The 18,196-nt window shown below is 39.0% G+C and overlaps 2 protein-coding genes across 3 annotated transcripts in view; one reads left to right on the top strand and one right to left on the bottom strand.

Annotated features, from left to right (window-relative positions):
* The window catches only part of LOC136428016 (uncharacterized), a 29,309-nt gene that overhangs the window by 5,872 nt on the left and 5,241 nt on the right, over positions 1-18,196 (bottom strand). Inside the window, exons 9-12 of the mRNA XM_066417257.1 lie at positions 2,291-2,404; positions 1,540-1,668; positions 974-1,081; positions 333-491 (exon numbers count right to left, since the gene is read on the bottom strand). Of these exons, the coding sequence (XP_066273354.1) occupies positions 333-491; positions 974-1,081; positions 1,540-1,668; positions 2,291-2,404 (510 nt within the window). The remainder of the gene's footprint in view (positions 1-332; positions 492-973; positions 1,082-1,539; positions 1,669-2,290; positions 2,405-18,196) is intronic.
* On the top strand, positions 3,731-16,917 carry LOC136428014 (uncharacterized). 2 transcript variants are annotated; one of them, XM_066417255.1, is made up of 3 exons: positions 3,731-3,918; positions 14,115-14,312; positions 14,593-16,917. In XM_066417255.1, the coding sequence occupies exons 2-3, from the start codon at positions 14,169-14,171 to the stop codon at positions 16,708-16,710; spliced, it is 2,262 nt and encodes a 753-aa protein (XP_066273352.1). In that variant the 5' UTR covers positions 3,731-3,918; positions 14,115-14,168; the 3' UTR covers positions 16,711-16,917. The 2 variants fall into 2 exon arrangements, with proteins under 2 accessions (XP_066273352.1, XP_066273353.1); XM_066417256.1 differs by lacking the exon at positions 3,731-3,918 and adding an exon at positions 11,382-11,402.

An 18,196-nucleotide genomic window follows, 5' to 3' on the forward strand; every position in this document is an offset into this window, starting at 1 on the left:
AGATCTCATATGTTTTCGATTTTTAAGATGTTATAAAAGATTGTTTTTGTTGCTTGTTATTTTTATGTTCTTTATTCAGCTTTAATTTGTAGATTAGGAAACAACAACAAAAAACACCAGACTGTAAACTGTAGCTATTAGAAGACACACACATGGGACACAGGTATGTTTTTCACCATGACTGGAGTTGTTATTATCACTTTCCAAAGCCAGGCTGTCTTGTACAATGTAGATCCAATCAGTAGTTCTACTAATGGAGGTAATATATAAAAAAATCTCTCCTATTACTTGTAGTATAACCGTCTTAGAAAAGAACCCTGAAGTACTCGAACCTTTAAGAGTTTGCCTGTTCTTCTTGCCATGTTCTCCAAGAAGTCTGTAGGTCCGTCCCAGACAGGCAGCTTGTATGTCTTGCTTAAGTACTCCCCCTTGACTCTCTCTAACACTGCTGGGATGTGGTATTCTGGTAATTTCACGTTTTCCACCCTGACCTGAGGAATGATGAAGATGAAAGAGTTAGAAGACGAAGAATGTGTTGACTCAAAGGAATACTGTAACTGCAGTCAATCTTGGAATGTTTGCAGTAGTTTATTTTGGTAGTATGTATTTCTCATGTATCACTACAGTAACCATACTACTGTACAGAATTGTCTCAAATGCAAACTTTAAACACCATGAAAAAAACCTTTTCTCTTCTCCTGCAAAATTAAGTCCCAGCAAAAGTCAACAAGGGACTATCTAATTCTAAATAAGGTATATATAGTCTAAATCTACATTGTACATAAAATCTGTTGAATCAATCTGCCTTGAAAGTTTGTGGAAACTAAAAAAATATCAACTAAAGAAACCAACTGAAAGTAACTTTGACAGCCCTCTTTTCTAAAAAGATCTTGACCAAGTGAGCACATGCAAATATTGGTAGTATTTCATACTGAGTCTTAGAGTCAAAGAAGTAGACTAAATTTATTATTACCACTCCCTTGAGCACCAACTCAGTCTCCGTCTCAGTCTCAGATGGGTACACGACCCCTGGACAGTCAATCAGATAGATACGCTTCATCAGGGTGATGTACTGCCACACCTACAAACATGGGGAGGAAAAACAAGCATATTCACAATCTCCAGAAAAAACATCTTGAATGTACAAAGCAAAAAACTTGCTAATCTTTAATTGTTATATTTACTTGTAAGCCTATAATGATTTGAGTTTTGCTTAAGCCATGTGCACTGCTGTCGTAAATTTGAATACTGTAATGTGATATTAAAATACAGATTTTCTCACATGATTTTTTCTTTGAGGGCACCAAACTTTTTCAGTTTCTGGTGCATTTCACATTGAAATGTGTGTTTTCTCAGGTGGGTATATGACATAATATTGTGACTAACAACACAGTGTATTCTGAATCATCCTCAGCCCTTAGGCATCATCCTCAGTCATCAGGGCTAGCCCTTTGTCTTAGCCTTCTGCTAGTTGGGTAAATGTATGTATGTCTTTATACAGCCAAACAAATATACATGTATCAAATGAAGTCTGCGTACCTTGGTCTCCCCAGCTATGGGTGCCACATTGCACACCTTCTTCCCACGCAGAGTGTTGATGATGGAACTTTTCCCCACGTTTGGGTAACCGATCAGACCAACACTGATCTGTTTCTTGTCTTGATGCAGCTGGAAAACAGAAAAAAAGAAAGAAAAATTGAAACTTTTTTCCACAAACATTTCAAAATATTACAGGGTGGATATTCATTTCTGTAGGAAATCTGGGCACAATACTGTTAGTCTAGGAAAACAGGTCATCGACTCATGGTACATGTTAGTGAGACTCAGAGTTTCTAACATCTGGAGTCCAGATTGCCTCTTTCAGTATTGGTACTCAAGATGGCGCTGAATACTTTCTAAGGTACAGTTAAACCTAAACAAGTGACCATGTCTAAAACATAAGGACCACCTGGGCAATGTGACCACTTTTTGGTTAATTTTTCCTGCTAACACAAGCATTATGAATCCTGTCCAAAAAACTACCACCTGTCTACATAGACTTAACATCTTGGGCAGTTTTGACTGTGGTCCAATTCAAGTATATGGTCGCCAAGTTTACTAGACAATTAAGTCTACTTCAAGTGTTAGCATTGTTAGCATATACATATACAGTACATGCATATATCAAATATAATACACATATATGATACTAAACTGTTGAAAATTACAGCATATATTGAAATATTTCCCTCAATACATAATAATAGCTGGAAAAATAATCCAATATCTTCTACCAACAGTGGCTACGCACCTTTCCAAACTGCCTGAGAAGTTGAATAAGCGCCCCCTTGCCAAACGGGTTGGTAACACTTGCATGCATGGCCAGGGTTGGAAACTCTGCTGACAGCAATGTCACCCATCTTTGCTGTAGGAGGAGAAACAATGAAGTGCCAACACGATAATATTGCACATAAGATACTCTTTCTATAGCTGCTAAAAGCTGCAACTGCTGAGCAACCAAAGATTTGACAGATCGCTCAACAAATTTCATAAATATAAAGAACAATTTTAAAAAAATGTTTTGTGTATTTTGAATCATACTTTTCCATCTTGTATCATATTCTACCTATCCACTTTTGGCAGCTGTATGGTCCCTTAGTGATAGCTGTCTGGTGGAAAGGGGGCCAAACAAAACATGAGCAACTACCACATCTATTCAATCTGAACTGCATGGTTGGTAAAGTGCCTCAAGGAATAAAACTTCCAACATACATGTAGTAACAGGCACTTCAAGTACTATACAATCCTAACAATGTTGAAGTGTTGGCAAGTATGCTAATGCTATACAAGTGGCTCTCCTGCTCTTTAGAAAGTTACAATGTCCCCTAGTATTAAAACACTTCAGAAATCTGTAATCCTATCAATGGCATACTTATTGGGTTTCAGAACAACATGTAAAATACTATACAATACAGCCATTGTCCATTTTCCACCATACTGGCAACTGACCTGATTACATGATGACTGTATATTACTAGTATTTTGTTTGGATTTGGGACAAATACATTGGTTCTAGATCTTATAAAATGAACAAATGAGGCATCATCATTTTAAAAAGGTGAACACTCTAGACCGATAAAACTGAGGACAAAGAAATGAAATTTCCTCTAGTATTCAAGTTAAAATTTGGTCTTTTCTGAAAATATCTACATTGTATGTTATCTTTAAATCAATTGTCTCCTGTGTGTTCTTTGGTAAGACAAATTAGTAACGGGTCATGACATCACAGAACGGACTCCTAGCCATACTTCTTTCAGTGACCTCACCACCCATTGCTAATTTGTTCCCCTCAAAAGAGCACACACTAGACAATTGATTACATAGATGTCTTGAGTAACTCACGACCAAATTTTTACGTGAATTATACGGGAAATTAAATTTCACTGGCACTTTAAAACCTTTCCACAGCTGATAAGTACATCTCAAAATGTAACCACATGAAACTTAAAAAAAACCCTCTAAATTCCAGCCAATCTACCAAACCTAAAACAATTTCTTTATTCGACTTCCGTAGCCAATGATTCAACCTTTATGCAAGAACTTACACGTAGGTAACTGTCAGAACTTTCATTCCTTATAATGTTTACCCCCCTTTTCAAATGAAATGGACCCTTCCACATAAGGTCACATGACTTGTAACCCCCCAAATTTGGCTGGAGGCATGTCTAAAGATGACATCATTCCCCTGCTATTGGGTGGCCCCACCACATGCCTGTGACTGGGAACACCAACACAACCCTTTTGTGTGTACTGTGCAGTGGAGCTCTCCTACCCACTACTGTGCCTCTAACATGAGGGGACGGAAGCCTTCCATCAAACACTGATGCACGCAGGAGAATGGCTGGAACCTGACATTTAAACAGGGATATTGGATGGAAGGTAAGCTACAGTAGTGGGGGTGCTCGTTTATTGAATGGCTGGTTACGAATTGTTACATTTTCGTCAGAGTAACTAGTGAGAATGAATATTGATCCACAGGCCGGCTGACAACATGTTATCATGCCCTTTTGTGTACAGTGGTGTCATGATCCATAACACATACATGTAAATGGACCAGCAACAAGAAGAAGTTCTACAGAACTGTTTTGAACCTTAGCCTAGCAGGTTTTAAGCAGTCAAGTCGATACAGAAGTCACAAATTTTGAATATCGAGCCTTCCTTGTACTGTGTTAGGTGCAAAATATATGTCAGCATATCACACTTATTCCCTCAGGACTCAATGTCAAGTTAGATAGGTATGTGTAAGCATACAATATTCAGACACCAATGATATATTGAAAAAGGAAAATTCATAATGTTCAGTATATCGGTAACTATTCAGTTTTTCTTATAAAAATCAAATTATAATTTTAAGGATTTTTCATTGACAGCCACTCAAGGGCATCTACGTAACCTTCTTTTGTCAGCACACATTTTAAAATGCAGTTATTGTCTAACCCATGTCCCTGTTTATTTCACAATCATAATCTTGTTTCTTCTATTATAATAGTCAAGAAAATGCAATGTTGGCAAGCATAAATCACCAGTAACCTTTTTTTTGTGGCTTTGTACGGTACAAACCTATACGTAGCTGAATGCTTTCTGGCCTTGAGTAGCACAACGTTTGACACACGATCACTGATAATAGGCCTTTGTGATCAGCTGGCAATGCATGTATTTTTTCCAGGGGCTGGATGGAGCCAGAAACAATTGTTGGTTTGCACGTACTGTGGTGCTGAAAGTTTTTGCTTGTTAGAATGATGGAAAAATTGAATCATAGGTCATACAGTTCGGATATACCTGGTCTACTTGGTGTTAGATAATGTATAGATCACTGATGCCCTGAAGCGGCGTGAGTCATTCTGTATCCGATTCTATTGTCCGGCTCTAATTAGCTCTAACTGACTGGTGTTCCAGCGCCTATTTTTTGGACCACAAAACCTGTTAAGCTGAAAGTATCAACATGTACATATGTACGGAATCCTAGCTGGAAGCACAAACAAATCACCTCTGATACTTACAGATGTTGATCCCCCCCCCCCTTAAATGCACTAGAAACCACTCATGGGATGGGGGGTGCTGATGTTCAAGAAAATATGAAAAAACCTGCACATCTCTAATTTAGCTGACACAGGGGAAGGGCATTGTATTATTTTTTCATTGTTAAGAGTCCTATCCAGTGCAGTCATCAATGAGGAGCAATATTTTGACATTCAATCTTTTGACATTTGATGGCAATATCTTAAGGTTTGTTGCACATTCTCAGTAATATAAATTGTATTCCCAAACATACACATCAGGAATGGTATCAGGAATGCACTTTTTCTCTTCACGCTAAATTACAGACCCATTTAGTTATACATAGAATGTATTGATTATGCTCTAAATCAAATCTGAGCGGTCTGGCTACGAATTAGGCTGAATTACCAGCTGATTACAGTCTCTACCTCAAAGGGCATGCATGCAACCTTTCAATGGTTTTCCTTTGCTATAGACTTGCAGATTAGCAAGTTTTAAATCTTCCAATAAAATTCTATGACAGCTTTTAGTCAGTGTGTATAGATGCATAGATGGTGAATATGATGTAGATCATAAAAAATATTTATGACATAGAGTACAAGTGTTCAACTGGATGCTTCCAAATGACTCCTGTGGTATGGCCCTAATTATGCCTTTTGAAAAAAGACCCCAGGGGAAGGAAAATGTAATAACCAGATGTGTGCAAGCAATCTGATATCACTAATTACCATGATAAAGGGAACTTCAGTGAGAATACATCGTTCCCTTCTCATATTTAGGCAATCCTGGAACTGCTGGGCCCTCTTTTGGCCAAACAGAACACTTTAGTAAGCCTATATAATATGTATAACTAAATGTATAGTATAAATATCAAATTGAATTAATTTTTTCTTTTAGTAAACACTCCCCTTTCCACTATAGGCGGCTACCGCTGAGTGACTAAATATTTTATATATTACTCAACGAATGATAATGAATAGATAATGAACAAATCTTTAAAATTTTACGTTTAATTTTTTTGTGTTATTCTGTTAATGCCAATAATGGTCTTTTGAATCATACTTTAAAATCATGCATCATATTCCACTTACCAAATCAAGGGTCACAAAGATCAAATTTTGGTCGATGTTTGGTTGTACATAAGCGAATGCCGTCTAGGGGAAAGGGGGCCTTAGTTGTACATGTTGCAACCTTAGTCTAGATGCAGCTAACAATAAATAATAGACGTTATCAATGTCAATACTGGTCAGGTATGCTGGTAAACTATATGTTTTTTCAAATCACACAGAAGCTTAAGGGAGGTTCAAATATTTCAAGAGAATTGAATAAGGATGATAAGAATACAAATGTATAGTAACTGATGGGGTAACAGGCTGGGGTGGGCTTATATCCAGACTGTTGTGTACGGTGCATACTAATTTCTTATTTCTGGCTCCTGTTCTTACAGTTAAACAGAGAAAACAGCATTTCCTTCCTGAGATTGAGACCGATATTAAAAAACAGACGTTTCAAAAGTTGAAGAATGATACAAATGACTAATATCTACATTTTGTACATCTACAAGTGTAATATCATAATTTTATGTCTGAAGCCTTTAAAAACCACAAAAAGGGCAGGATGCTGATACAGTATCTACTGTTTCCTGACATGGATACACAGGAAATGACAGCGTTCGTTTAGACATTTATCTCTAAAACCAGCTGTTCACTCAGGTTGCTATAAATGTATTATACTTCACAATTCCATAAGGTAAATACTAAAAAAATGTATTCAACCATACAGTATGATACAATGTAAATCTTGAAACATTTGCAGTGGTTCTGTTTCACACTCAACACCGCGAAATTGTGATGCAGCAAATATACGCATTTCTGATGTATTATGAATGTACTACTAACAGAACTGTTTAAACCATAAACTTTCCCTCCCTAAAAATACCAGCACAAAAGTAAATGAATTTACTGTTATGAAGAATGCATAATTTTTGCAAAGAACACTATAAATGAATAAAAAAATTGCATATCAATCAAAAATAAAAGACTGACTGCAATCTGCTGCTGGCATAGATAGATTATACAATATGAACAAAACTTGATTGATCTCAGTACACAGATATGAGATAATATTTTAAACAAAACTTAAAAGATGTGAATAGAGGAATAGACAGGCCACATGCTCCTGAGGCAAAATTAGCAGAGCAAAAAGTTGACTGACATTGAGCTCCTTACACACTTCTGAATACTGATTAAATTGCTAATTTAATTTAAATGGACAGCCTCGATTACTCTATTCTAATTCAGTAATTGGACCTTGGAGAAAAAGGGCTAAATCAGTGAATTTCTTTTATCAGTGGGTCTTGTCCTGCCAACAAAAATTATTGAGTATGAAAATTCTACATAGTATCACACATTTCAAGTATCTTTATTTATGATTATAGAAGTACATAATCTATCATTATAAGGTTTCGAATAGCACCCTTTTTCAAATAAATATCAGTTTGATGTGACATGTCATGTGTTACTCCTGTTTTACGTATTTTAGCACTCTTTTCTTTTACGTAAGCCTTTGCCACAGGCCCACAGGATATACTAGCACTTACATACACCAATATCTATTTATATGTGTGTTTACAAATGCCTTTGCAGTCACTATGCCGGACCACTGAGTGTTAGGGCAAGACCTAAATTTTCAACAAGAAGCTAAGCACGTCCACATGAAAGGCATAGCCAAAGAGCCATGCATTCTCCAGCATTCACATATAACCCATGGCTCAAGTGTGAAACTGGTGGTCTCAAATTCACCAAAAATGGATGGAGCTTTTTAATCCTATTTGAAAGCTTATCCGTTGAATAGCCCTTCCTATTTTCTTCTCCAATGGCACACTTCCATATGCCAATATCTATCTAAAGTATATGATTGTGTGTTTACAAATGCCTTTGCATATACAAATGTACATAAATATATATCATGGTACTAATAGTCATAAATATTTCAAAGAAGGGTGTGCCTTCAAATCAGAAGGCAGTTTACTTACATATTTGCCCAGTAGTAGTGTGCCAAACTTGCTGTCACATCAAATTATGGACTTAAAAGATATGCTGTTTTTCAAAAGATATAACAAGATTTTTTCCTTTAATGCTAACTGCTCAGGAAGACCACTCAGGGGATAAAAATCTAGTCTATGTGGACAGGTGGCCACTATAGACAGGATTCTTAATGCTTGTGGCAATGGGAAAAATATCTAAGGGACCACCAAAATGGGGTCACTCTGTGGTCTTTACACATGTACAGAGGTGGTCACTTGTACATGACTGTATGTCAATGAACCTTTTATATTCTATTGTCCATGGACTACATGTACACATACAGTATATTTGTCCCATTTTCTGACAGAAACTGCATGCAAAACTTCAGTGGACTGTTTTTCTGAAGAAAGCCCTGGCAATCGCTTTCACAATCGCTGCTTAATGCAGATCCTCAAAGAAGGTGTGATTGTCACAACAATGTCAGTAATGATAGCCAGTGAAAGGGCAAGGCATCACAGGAGCGGAAGGAAGGAAGCCTGCCTCCTTTTGTCACACCCTGACTAAACAATACAGGAGGTCAAATGAATGACCAGTGATGTAAAAGGTCCTTACATCAGGTCACCAGGTGTTACTGTACATCTTGAAATGTTTGCATTGATTTTGTTTCCATGTTTTTTTAAGACATCGCAAATATGCGCTTCCAGTGTATTACTACAGTATCACAGTTAGTTACTGTAAGTTATTGTTTCAACTGCAAACCCAAAATACAGCTTTCCCCTTCTGCTGCCAAATAAAGTCACTGCAAAAATGAACAAATTTACTGTAGCACAGCCAGGTGTGAGCTAGTGCTAATTGATGTGTTCCAGCATCTTTACCTGGCAATTTGAACATCTTTGCCCATACCTCATTAATTTGCATACCAGACATTTCACTGATTTGCATAATTGTCAGACTTAGCGACATTGCAGGTGACTCAACATGTGTACTGTGCCCTGTTATGGTATTTATCAGACAATTACATGAACAGAAAAGATTAGTCCTTGATATTTGTATGAAAATAAAAGAGAAATTCCAATACTCACACAGAAGTATGCATTTTTTATATGAAAAAGAGATTGCAACACAATGACTGCCCAAGGACTGCCTAATTGTTGATTAATGTCTACATTTTGGCCTAATTGCCTAAAGAAAGGGACAGATGGAACTGTGAGCTCATTTAGATTTTTTTTTCAAACTGAGCAAAACAACATAAAAAAGATAAATAAAGAAAATGCTTCTACATGCCCTTGGGAGAAAAAAACACTGGGTGGGTCAACCACTTTCAGTACTAAGTAGATCTGTTTTGCATAATAATGAGATGAGACTAATTGAAAAATTAGCATTTTCTACTTGTAGGACCCCCATGGTGTTGAATTCAGAGCCCCGTATCACTTTTAAAACGACAGCAATACGGGTAATTAAAAGATGGGCAGTAAGCCAGTGATACAGCTACCATGCACAACTCAGCCGTTTTTGCATGCAGCAAAATTCAGCAATCAAGCTAAATTCGTTTCTGATACTATATATATATATTTTTGGGTAGACATTGCTAAATTCATGGGTTCAATTGATCTAATAAAATATCAGCTTGTCAAAAATCTGGATCCCTACACTTGCATTTCATCCTGACTTCCTAAATAAAACGATTTTTGCATAATAAAGTACATCTTTCTACATAACATACTGTACCAGTACTTTGCAAAACTGAGTGGCAATTCTATTTTTTTGACTTTTGCAGAGACAATTAATATAAAGTGGTTTTCTGTATACTAGTAGTACAGAAATATATCTGCTTGTCTTGTTGAAGAATAAGCAAGATAAAAAATTGACAATCTTTGACTATTGGGTGTTAACTGTCAATGACTGCAACAGTCAAGTTATCTGACTATGATCTGAGAAAAGATTATCCACATACCCAGACCTTATCTGTAAAATCTACTTGTTATACAAAAAGATGACATGATATGTAAAGATCACAACTCACACACGTATAGGTAACCACATGTTGTATTGACAGAACTCAGAACTATCTGTACAGACTAGAAAACTACATCCGTCTTGGCCCCTGGTACCTAGTGCGCAGGTGCGAGATACTAAAAGGCGGGAAAACTACTAGATAAACAATATGCTGGCCTTTACTCAAATTACTGAAGATATCTATTCTCCTTCCATTAGGCCATAGTAAGGCCTAGGCCACAGCAAGTAGATCTTAAGGTTGACAAGTTCTCTGCAGACTACAAATATAATATAATCCGAGAGCCCCGAAAATAGGCAAAAAAAACGTGACATTTAAATTTTGTAAATGGTAGTAGAGACTTAAAAAATTGAAGCAAGAAAACATGTAATTACAGGCAACAAGTCTTTTCAACCACTAGACTAAGTGTGGTAGCCTAGTATCACTTACCGAGTTTGCAACTGACACTCATGGCCACCACACTACTGGCGCTTCTACAATTTGTACAATAGTTACTATAGTGAACTATTTTCATTTCTACAAATACACTCAAGGCCACCAGGCCCTCTTACAGGCGTATGAATTGTAGAATTCGGCAGAAAAAGGAATGATTAGCCGGTAGAGTCAGTCCACAGTGAAGATCACCCTGGAGTAGTTAGTCTGGTAGAGACTACAAGGCCTCCTCACTAGTGACACTTCTACCAAGGACATTATACTATATTTATGTCATTGCTTCTACAACTTAGTACAAGGCTAGCAAATCAAGGCTTAACCTGATTGATGATGTACCACACAAAACATTTCCCATTTTCGGTGTTGTCTTCTCCTTCTAACCATCAGAGGGGACCAGAATTTTTCTAATCAATGCGCCTGCTAAAGTAAAAACTAAAAAAGTGTCATATATAAAATGTACTTGCTGTGGCCTTAGAACAATTTATATCCACCAGAGAAAATGAGCACCCAGATTCCTCCACACAGATGGCACTGAATTATTCACAGCCTCTTATTCAACTGTGTGTCAATTTAGCCCTTGTCGCTACAATGAAAACTGCACTAACATTAACATGACTTCAGGATGATAACAAAGATCACTTTAAATCCCATAATCACACCATCCAAAGGCTTTTGGGATTCATTACTAGGAGGCGAGAGAAAAGGATTGGGTCATTTCACCAGTTTATAGCCATCCTTTTCTTATGGAGAATTCAATTTTCGCCCCATAGAAGAGCTTGAAAAGCTAAACCCCTAAATCCCTTAATGATGCCACCTATAAATTGACAGTCTTTGGGATCATTTCACATTAGGTGTTGTTTTTTTGGCAGAGGAAGGTTGTCCGGAAGAGACAGGTTAGTGGTAATATCAATGTTAGTCTTGATTTGTTGTGAGTTCTTTGGCATGTTAGAGGTTTTAATACAATATAAGCTGCCACATCATGTCATTGATTAGTTGAACAATGAAGTTCTGCTGGATAAAGAGGAAGAAAGAAAACTGTTCAAGACAATGGATTCTGCTAGAGGGCTTTTGGACTGAGAGAAGAAGACAACGGACAGTTTTCACAGCTCAGAAGTTAAATGTGTTGACACAGCAAGATCAATAGTGACAAGTAACAATGACTTCTGAAGTATTTGTTCTGTAGCCTGGAGGGATATCAGCAAATATAAGTCAAACTGTCCAAGAAGACCACTTAGGGGTCTGATAAAATCTGGTCTTGGGTGTGGACAGGTGGTCACTATAGACAGCATTCTTAATGCCTGTGTCAGTGGACTGGTAAAAATTATCTATGGTCACATTGGCCTCAGGTATAGTCTGAGATGCTCTCTTGTATAGGTTTGACTGTATATAAAGAAAGGAATTATAAAATGTATATGTAGCTGATACATCATTAATTTGAGAAAAATTCAATAAAAAGAGCATCAGAAATATTTTCAGATCATGAAACAAGTTGGAAAATTTGCAATAAGATATGCAGCGAACAATCATCAGATGGTTTGGCATGTTGTACATGGAGTCATTGTTTGTTACCAAATATTCAAATTGAAGTCTGGTATGTGTGTTTAACGTTTCTGGAATACTTCCCTCCTCCACCTACACAGTGTGTGTGTTCTGTTTTGGAGAACTTTTGCCATCTGTCTCTAAAGGCTGTACTTAGAATTTCATATAACTGTTTACATCATATTCTGTCTTCATGATAGAATGTTTTAAAAAATCAGTTAGAAGGATATCAAATTTTGCTGTTCAGATTTCTACCTTTTAGGTCAAATTTGCTGGTGATCGCAGAAAACCTTCAACTGGATATGACAGTGCCACTAGTCTCACTCAACCAGGTGTTCATGAATATTCAAGACACGTTATGTGTAACATAACTGGAATGCCATTGGGATATGACTGTTAAAGTCAAATCTGTACAAGTGACTTCCTCTAAGTATAAGTACCACCTGGCCAATGTGACTACTCCCTTCAACAATTCTCCCCATTGCCACTTGTAAGCATTAAGAATCCTGTCTATATATATAGTGACCACCTGTCCACATAGACCAGAGTGACCGTAGAGCTACCAAAATTGGATTTGTTGTGGTAAGTTGTAACCCTCGGTTTTGAAACTGTAGTACGACTTAAAAAGTATGATGTAAAAGACACTAAAGTCCAAGAAAATTGAAAAGATTTGTTCTTCGTCCATGAAATTACAAAATGTAGTTGCCAAATTTGTGGTCGCAGCTTCTAGTGGAACAAAGGGGGTTGAAGTAAAGCATACATGTATGAGGATGGGTTTGAGGTTATTGCTGATGCCATTGGTACAGACAACTTGATGATGACACCATTTGTCACATGCACGGGTTCCTGACGCACTTAACCAGCGCTAGATGGAATATATTGATTACATCAAGGAAAGGCCCTTATTGGAGTATACCGATGCTTAAATCAACTTTCGCTTCAATAAGTAACACAATAAGTAGCAACAAGGAAAGAAGTCATTTTTACATAAAAAATTTTAACATTGTAGCTGCATTTTTATCAATTATTCTTTTGATATGATTATTTAAAGCTAATTACATTGTACAAGCTGACAAGTCCCAAAACTATTTTGACAAAAAAGATGCCCATACTACACAGTCTTCGCTCTTTGTCCTTCATCTGCAATAATTCATATGATTTCTGATATCCATTTTGGATATTCAACGTTTAATGATTTATGAGGTGACTTTGAATATGCCATCAATATTTCTTTATTCAAATCTAGCCACGATTTCCTAAGTTTTTTTTTCGTATCCCTATCAAAAAATTGCATATTTTACCTTTGACATCCACAAAAACAATTTAACTTTACCTTTCCTGTCTTTATTTTACTTTCTCTGCAAGGACATTCAGACAGTTGTTAATGTTGGTCTGTGAGCTGCTCAAATACTTTGTGGAAATGTAACTACTAATAACAGACACAGTGATGAGAGACTTTGCACTGGAAGTAAAATGCCAATCTAACTACATTTTATTTGGCAATTTCCTCCTTCCACAGTCTCATCAGCACAATTCTAATTGGAATGAAATGCTGACGGTGTTTTTCCCAGGGAATTATTTATGAGCTGAGTTCTGTCCAATCAATCAGGTCTCCAAGTACGTGCCCTTTTCCAGGTCGTTAATCTCGACGGCAGGCTGTGCGGTGACATTGCATGCCAGTGGTCGTGACCGCTCTCTTGTATCACTCGTTCTTCCACGGGCCCTGTCACGCCCTCATGTATCATTCGTTCTTCAACAGGGGCCGTCACACTCTCAATGACCTACGAACAAATTTGTTGAAGGTCGCTGAATTTCAAATTGCCAGATAGTCGAGCGCATTCTTTGCCTGAAAATCTGCCGTTACATTGGACAGAGCTCGGTGCCCTGCACATGTAGGCTGATCTCTTAAAATCGTGCAGTGATGATTGAGAGAGCACTGGGCGTATTACTGCCCAAATTGTCACTTTAGATCATGCACGCAGGCTCGTTGGGCAAGCTATGGTTGGGTGATGCCAGCGTTACCGTACGAAGCCAAGACCCAATTTTCTCTACTCTGTATCTTGCAGGATTGCCACAAACAAGTCGTCAGTGAGACTTCAAGGTGACCTCTATATGACAGAATGTTGCCAAGGTCACTCCGACACACAGAAGCATGGCTGATGGTCTTCATGGCTATCTGGCTGACTAAATGCCTCGCTGACTGCCCAAAAAAATGCAGGTGTTCAGACAGCCAAGTCAGCTGCATTGCACGACAGCTAGTAGAGGTATGTAAGATTTTGCTTTCCTTCTATATACATTTCATGCAGTTGCTTTGATCACCAGCACTGCCTAAGCATAAAAGTGGCAATGTTGAAAGATATATGGGAGCCAGGGAAAACATATAGTCTTAGAATATCTTAAATTCCCGGAAAGCAACTAAGGCCTAGGAAAACAAAAGTTGTGTTTCTCATTATGGTTCTGGTTAGGGTCGGTAGGTAGGGATTCAGTTTTTATTGAATGCATTGAAAGATACACCTGAGCATATTTTCTTTATATTCCCTTCAGGTGCCCTCTCCAATCCCAGTCACAACATCCAAGCTGAACCTCCACCACAACAGACTCAGGATAATCTCCACCTCCTCCCTGGCCAACCTACCATACCTTCTTAGCCTAGACTTGAGCTCCAACCAGATCCCTGGACTGATCGAGACCGCCTTCCAGTCCAACCGCCTGCTGGAGAGGCTTATTCTCAGCAGTAACCAGCTCCCGGCTGTCCCTAAAGCAATCCGGCACCTGTATAACCTGAAGTATATCTACCTGGAAGCCAACCGAATAAAGTCTGTGTCGGCAAGCGACTTCCGCGGTCTTTTCAACCTACAGGAGCTGATCCTACTGAGCAATCCACAACTGTCGTACATCCACAAGGACGCCTTCAAGGATCTGACAGGTCTACGGAAACTTATGATAGGATACTGCAGCCTGCAGACTATAGATTCTAACCTGTTTAAGAACAAGGACTTGCAGGTGGTGGGACTGTACAGCAACCCGTGGAAGTGCGACTGCAGGTTGAAGTGGTTGTGGTACTGGATGTCCATAACGAACACGACGTTTGTCTACCAGTACGACATCAAGTGCATGACGCCCGGACTTTACGAGGGGTTCCCTGTGCACAGTCTCCGCTCCGGTGCGTTCAAGTGCGAGGGAATGGGAGGATATGGAAATGACGTATTTACGATATCTACCGACACAACACAGTGGGGTGTTCAGGATAGAACAAGAGTGCTTGCTGGGGGTGGGGGTTTGACGGATATACATTCTACCGAGTTCCAAGAGTTTGCAGTGACAGTGTGTGCCTCGGTGGCTGCCTCTGCAGTGTTCCTTGTGTTATTGGGGTGTGCGTCCGTGTGGCTGAGGAAAGCCTGGAGGGAGAGGAAGGTACTGACCAAACAAAAGAGAAATGACGCCATCCTGTTCCAGTATATCAAGACACAAGTACGCAGAAGCTACCTCCCGCCATACTGGGTTCACGAGCCGCCACCTCAGTACATGGAAACAGCCGGACAGACAGACCCAGCGACAGTTCAAGTTCAACTACACCAGAGAAGCAACAGTCAGTTGAGTGACCACGAGGCACCGCAAATCATTCAATTACAAATAAGCAGCATCGGCGAATCAATGACCGCCGACCAACAACAGCACGGCGACAGGCGAGTACAAAGTAACATTTCAAGAACCAACGGAAGCGTGATAGTATCGAACCCACAAGACAGTACGAGACAAAAAGACTTCAGCAGAAGCTTGGAAAACGTAGATACAGAGAGTGAGACTTCGGACGTGTATGTAGACTGCAGTGAAGATTTCCTTGATGAGACAGTCATGCACACAGGACTGACAAGAGAAGAAAGTCTGAGACAAGCGAGAAGGATCCTTCAGGGAAGGCCGCCAGGAGACAGAGGAAGCTTCTCAGAGAGGGAAGCGGGGGCGGGTGGACTTACCAGAGAGCAAAGTTTACGTCATGCTCTGAGGAATCTGCAGAGAAGATCACAAGAGCTGGAGACATCCCTTGGCGACAATTCGGAAGCACCTCAAGCACAGCCTAAACAACTCACGCGGGAAGAGAGCTTGAGGCGAGCCTTACGGAGTTTGCAACAAAGACAAAGGCACAGTTTCCACGCATCGAGTTCGAGCGATAACAGTAACAGTACACCTGACCTCCATGTAACCACCAGGCAAGGGGCACACTTGAGCCGATCTTTGAGACACTATCGAGGGTGGTCATACAATGGTGTGAGCCTTGACAGAAACAGCAGTGACAGACCCGAAGAGAGAGGTACAGCACAGCCAGATGGTTTCACAGGGCAGGACAATTTCAGTCAAAGCCCACAGGGCGGCCCCCACTGCAGCACAGCAGAAGGACCTGGTCATGAGATGGGTGAATGCAATGGTAGAAGCCTGGGCGATGTGTCTGCTAAGCAATCCCGTGCTGCTAGGGAAGAAAGACTACGGGAAGCCTTGAGAAATCTCCAGAGAAGCTCTCGATCTGCGGAGGAGAGCTGTACAGGCCGACAAAACCACAGCACACAGACTGATAACTCTAGCCATTCTGAAACGCCAAAACAAGATGGCTGCCAGCGACAGCCAGAGAATCAGACCACAGAAAAGGAAATGGTGACTGCACTGTGAGAGTTTCACTTTTAGTTAATTACACAAAGAGGTTAAAACACAACAGGATGTATCATCAAGATAGGTAAATCTAACCTGCTCTAACCTACTGTAGTAACCACCAGCTGATATTCACATCTCTCAAAAACAACAATAACCACAACAAAACATTACTCCTTTGCTGAAAGAAGGTCTTTAGCGGAAATAAAGTAAGAAATATACAATAGTTATATGTACATTGTAGTCTTTTCTATACAGAGGTATAGTACCAATGTGCACTATCACAGACTGAGGGATATTAGTAGTTACAGAAACGTTTTGATAGTATGATGTGATTGTGATGTGATTGTCCTATTGAAATGTAAACGTTCTGTCAGTCTCACAGTGCGGTCACATTCATCGTAGGCCGTTGTACGATTGTGATGTCACAGAATTTGTCAAGTAGGCTGTGACAAAACCAACCGTTGACAATGAACCAAGACAGCCTTTTCCGTAACACGACATCTGAATGTTGTACATGCACGTGCACGACTATCCCAAGAATGCAATTGTACAATGATCGTACGGCGAATGTGACTGAGCCTTAAAAACGTAACCTCCCATATGTCTATCATCAAAGCAAAGATGGTTTAGATTTCTGAACAGTGTTGTGCCTTTCTTGTCCCAGATACTTTGCAGAAAACACTTTACAGGACTGCTGACTTTTAGTATTAAAGACACACTAAGAAACAACTTGTTTTGTCAAAATGCACAGATTTAAGAAAACAACTACAGTTACTGTAATAATTGAGCATACATGTACCTGTAACTAAATTGTATTGAAACAGTCTTCAGAAAAATATGTGTCTTTTCCAACTCTTTACTTTTTATCCTATGCACTTCAGTTTAGTTACATGATACCAGAACAATATTTTATATCAGATGTAAGAGCATATCCAAATAACTGTGTGTGCATATCATGACATATTCTATTCTATCTATCATATCTTAGAAAAATGATTGGCATCATATACAGTATTATAATGGGACAGGTCAAGCCTGACCAGATGTAGTTAGGTCACAGTAAGTACAGAATAAAGCTTCAGGAAAATACAGTACATGTAAGATGGAATAAAAGAACCCCTCTCTGTATTGAATGTGTCTGAAAATGATTTATCAGATAGCCTGTGTTACACAATCACTTGCTGTCGGGGGCAGATTAGGCCTCCTCTAACTGGAGAGAGCCATTCTTTTTCCCTGAGTCACCAATAGGAGCTCAGGGTTCTTAATCACTTAAGATATCAGTCTAACAGAAGCTCAGGATTCTCTGTCACTATAAAAATTAGTCCATAGAAGCTCAGGATTCTGTTTTCACTATGGAAACCAGTCATCACAGCCTATAAAACTAACCTAACACCAGCTCAGAAAAGAACTAGAAATAGTCATGACTTCAAGTACCAGAGTTGCCAACCTTAGCAGGATTGATGTGTTAAAAAATTTGTAAAACGATTGTAGAATGGAAGTCATT

Source organism: Branchiostoma lanceolatum, chromosome 2 (assembly GCF_035083965.1).
Source record: "Branchiostoma lanceolatum isolate klBraLanc5 chromosome 2, klBraLanc5.hap2, whole genome shotgun sequence".
In the NCBI taxonomy this organism is placed as follows: Eukaryota; Metazoa; Chordata; class Leptocardii; order Amphioxiformes; family Branchiostomatidae; genus Branchiostoma; species Branchiostoma lanceolatum.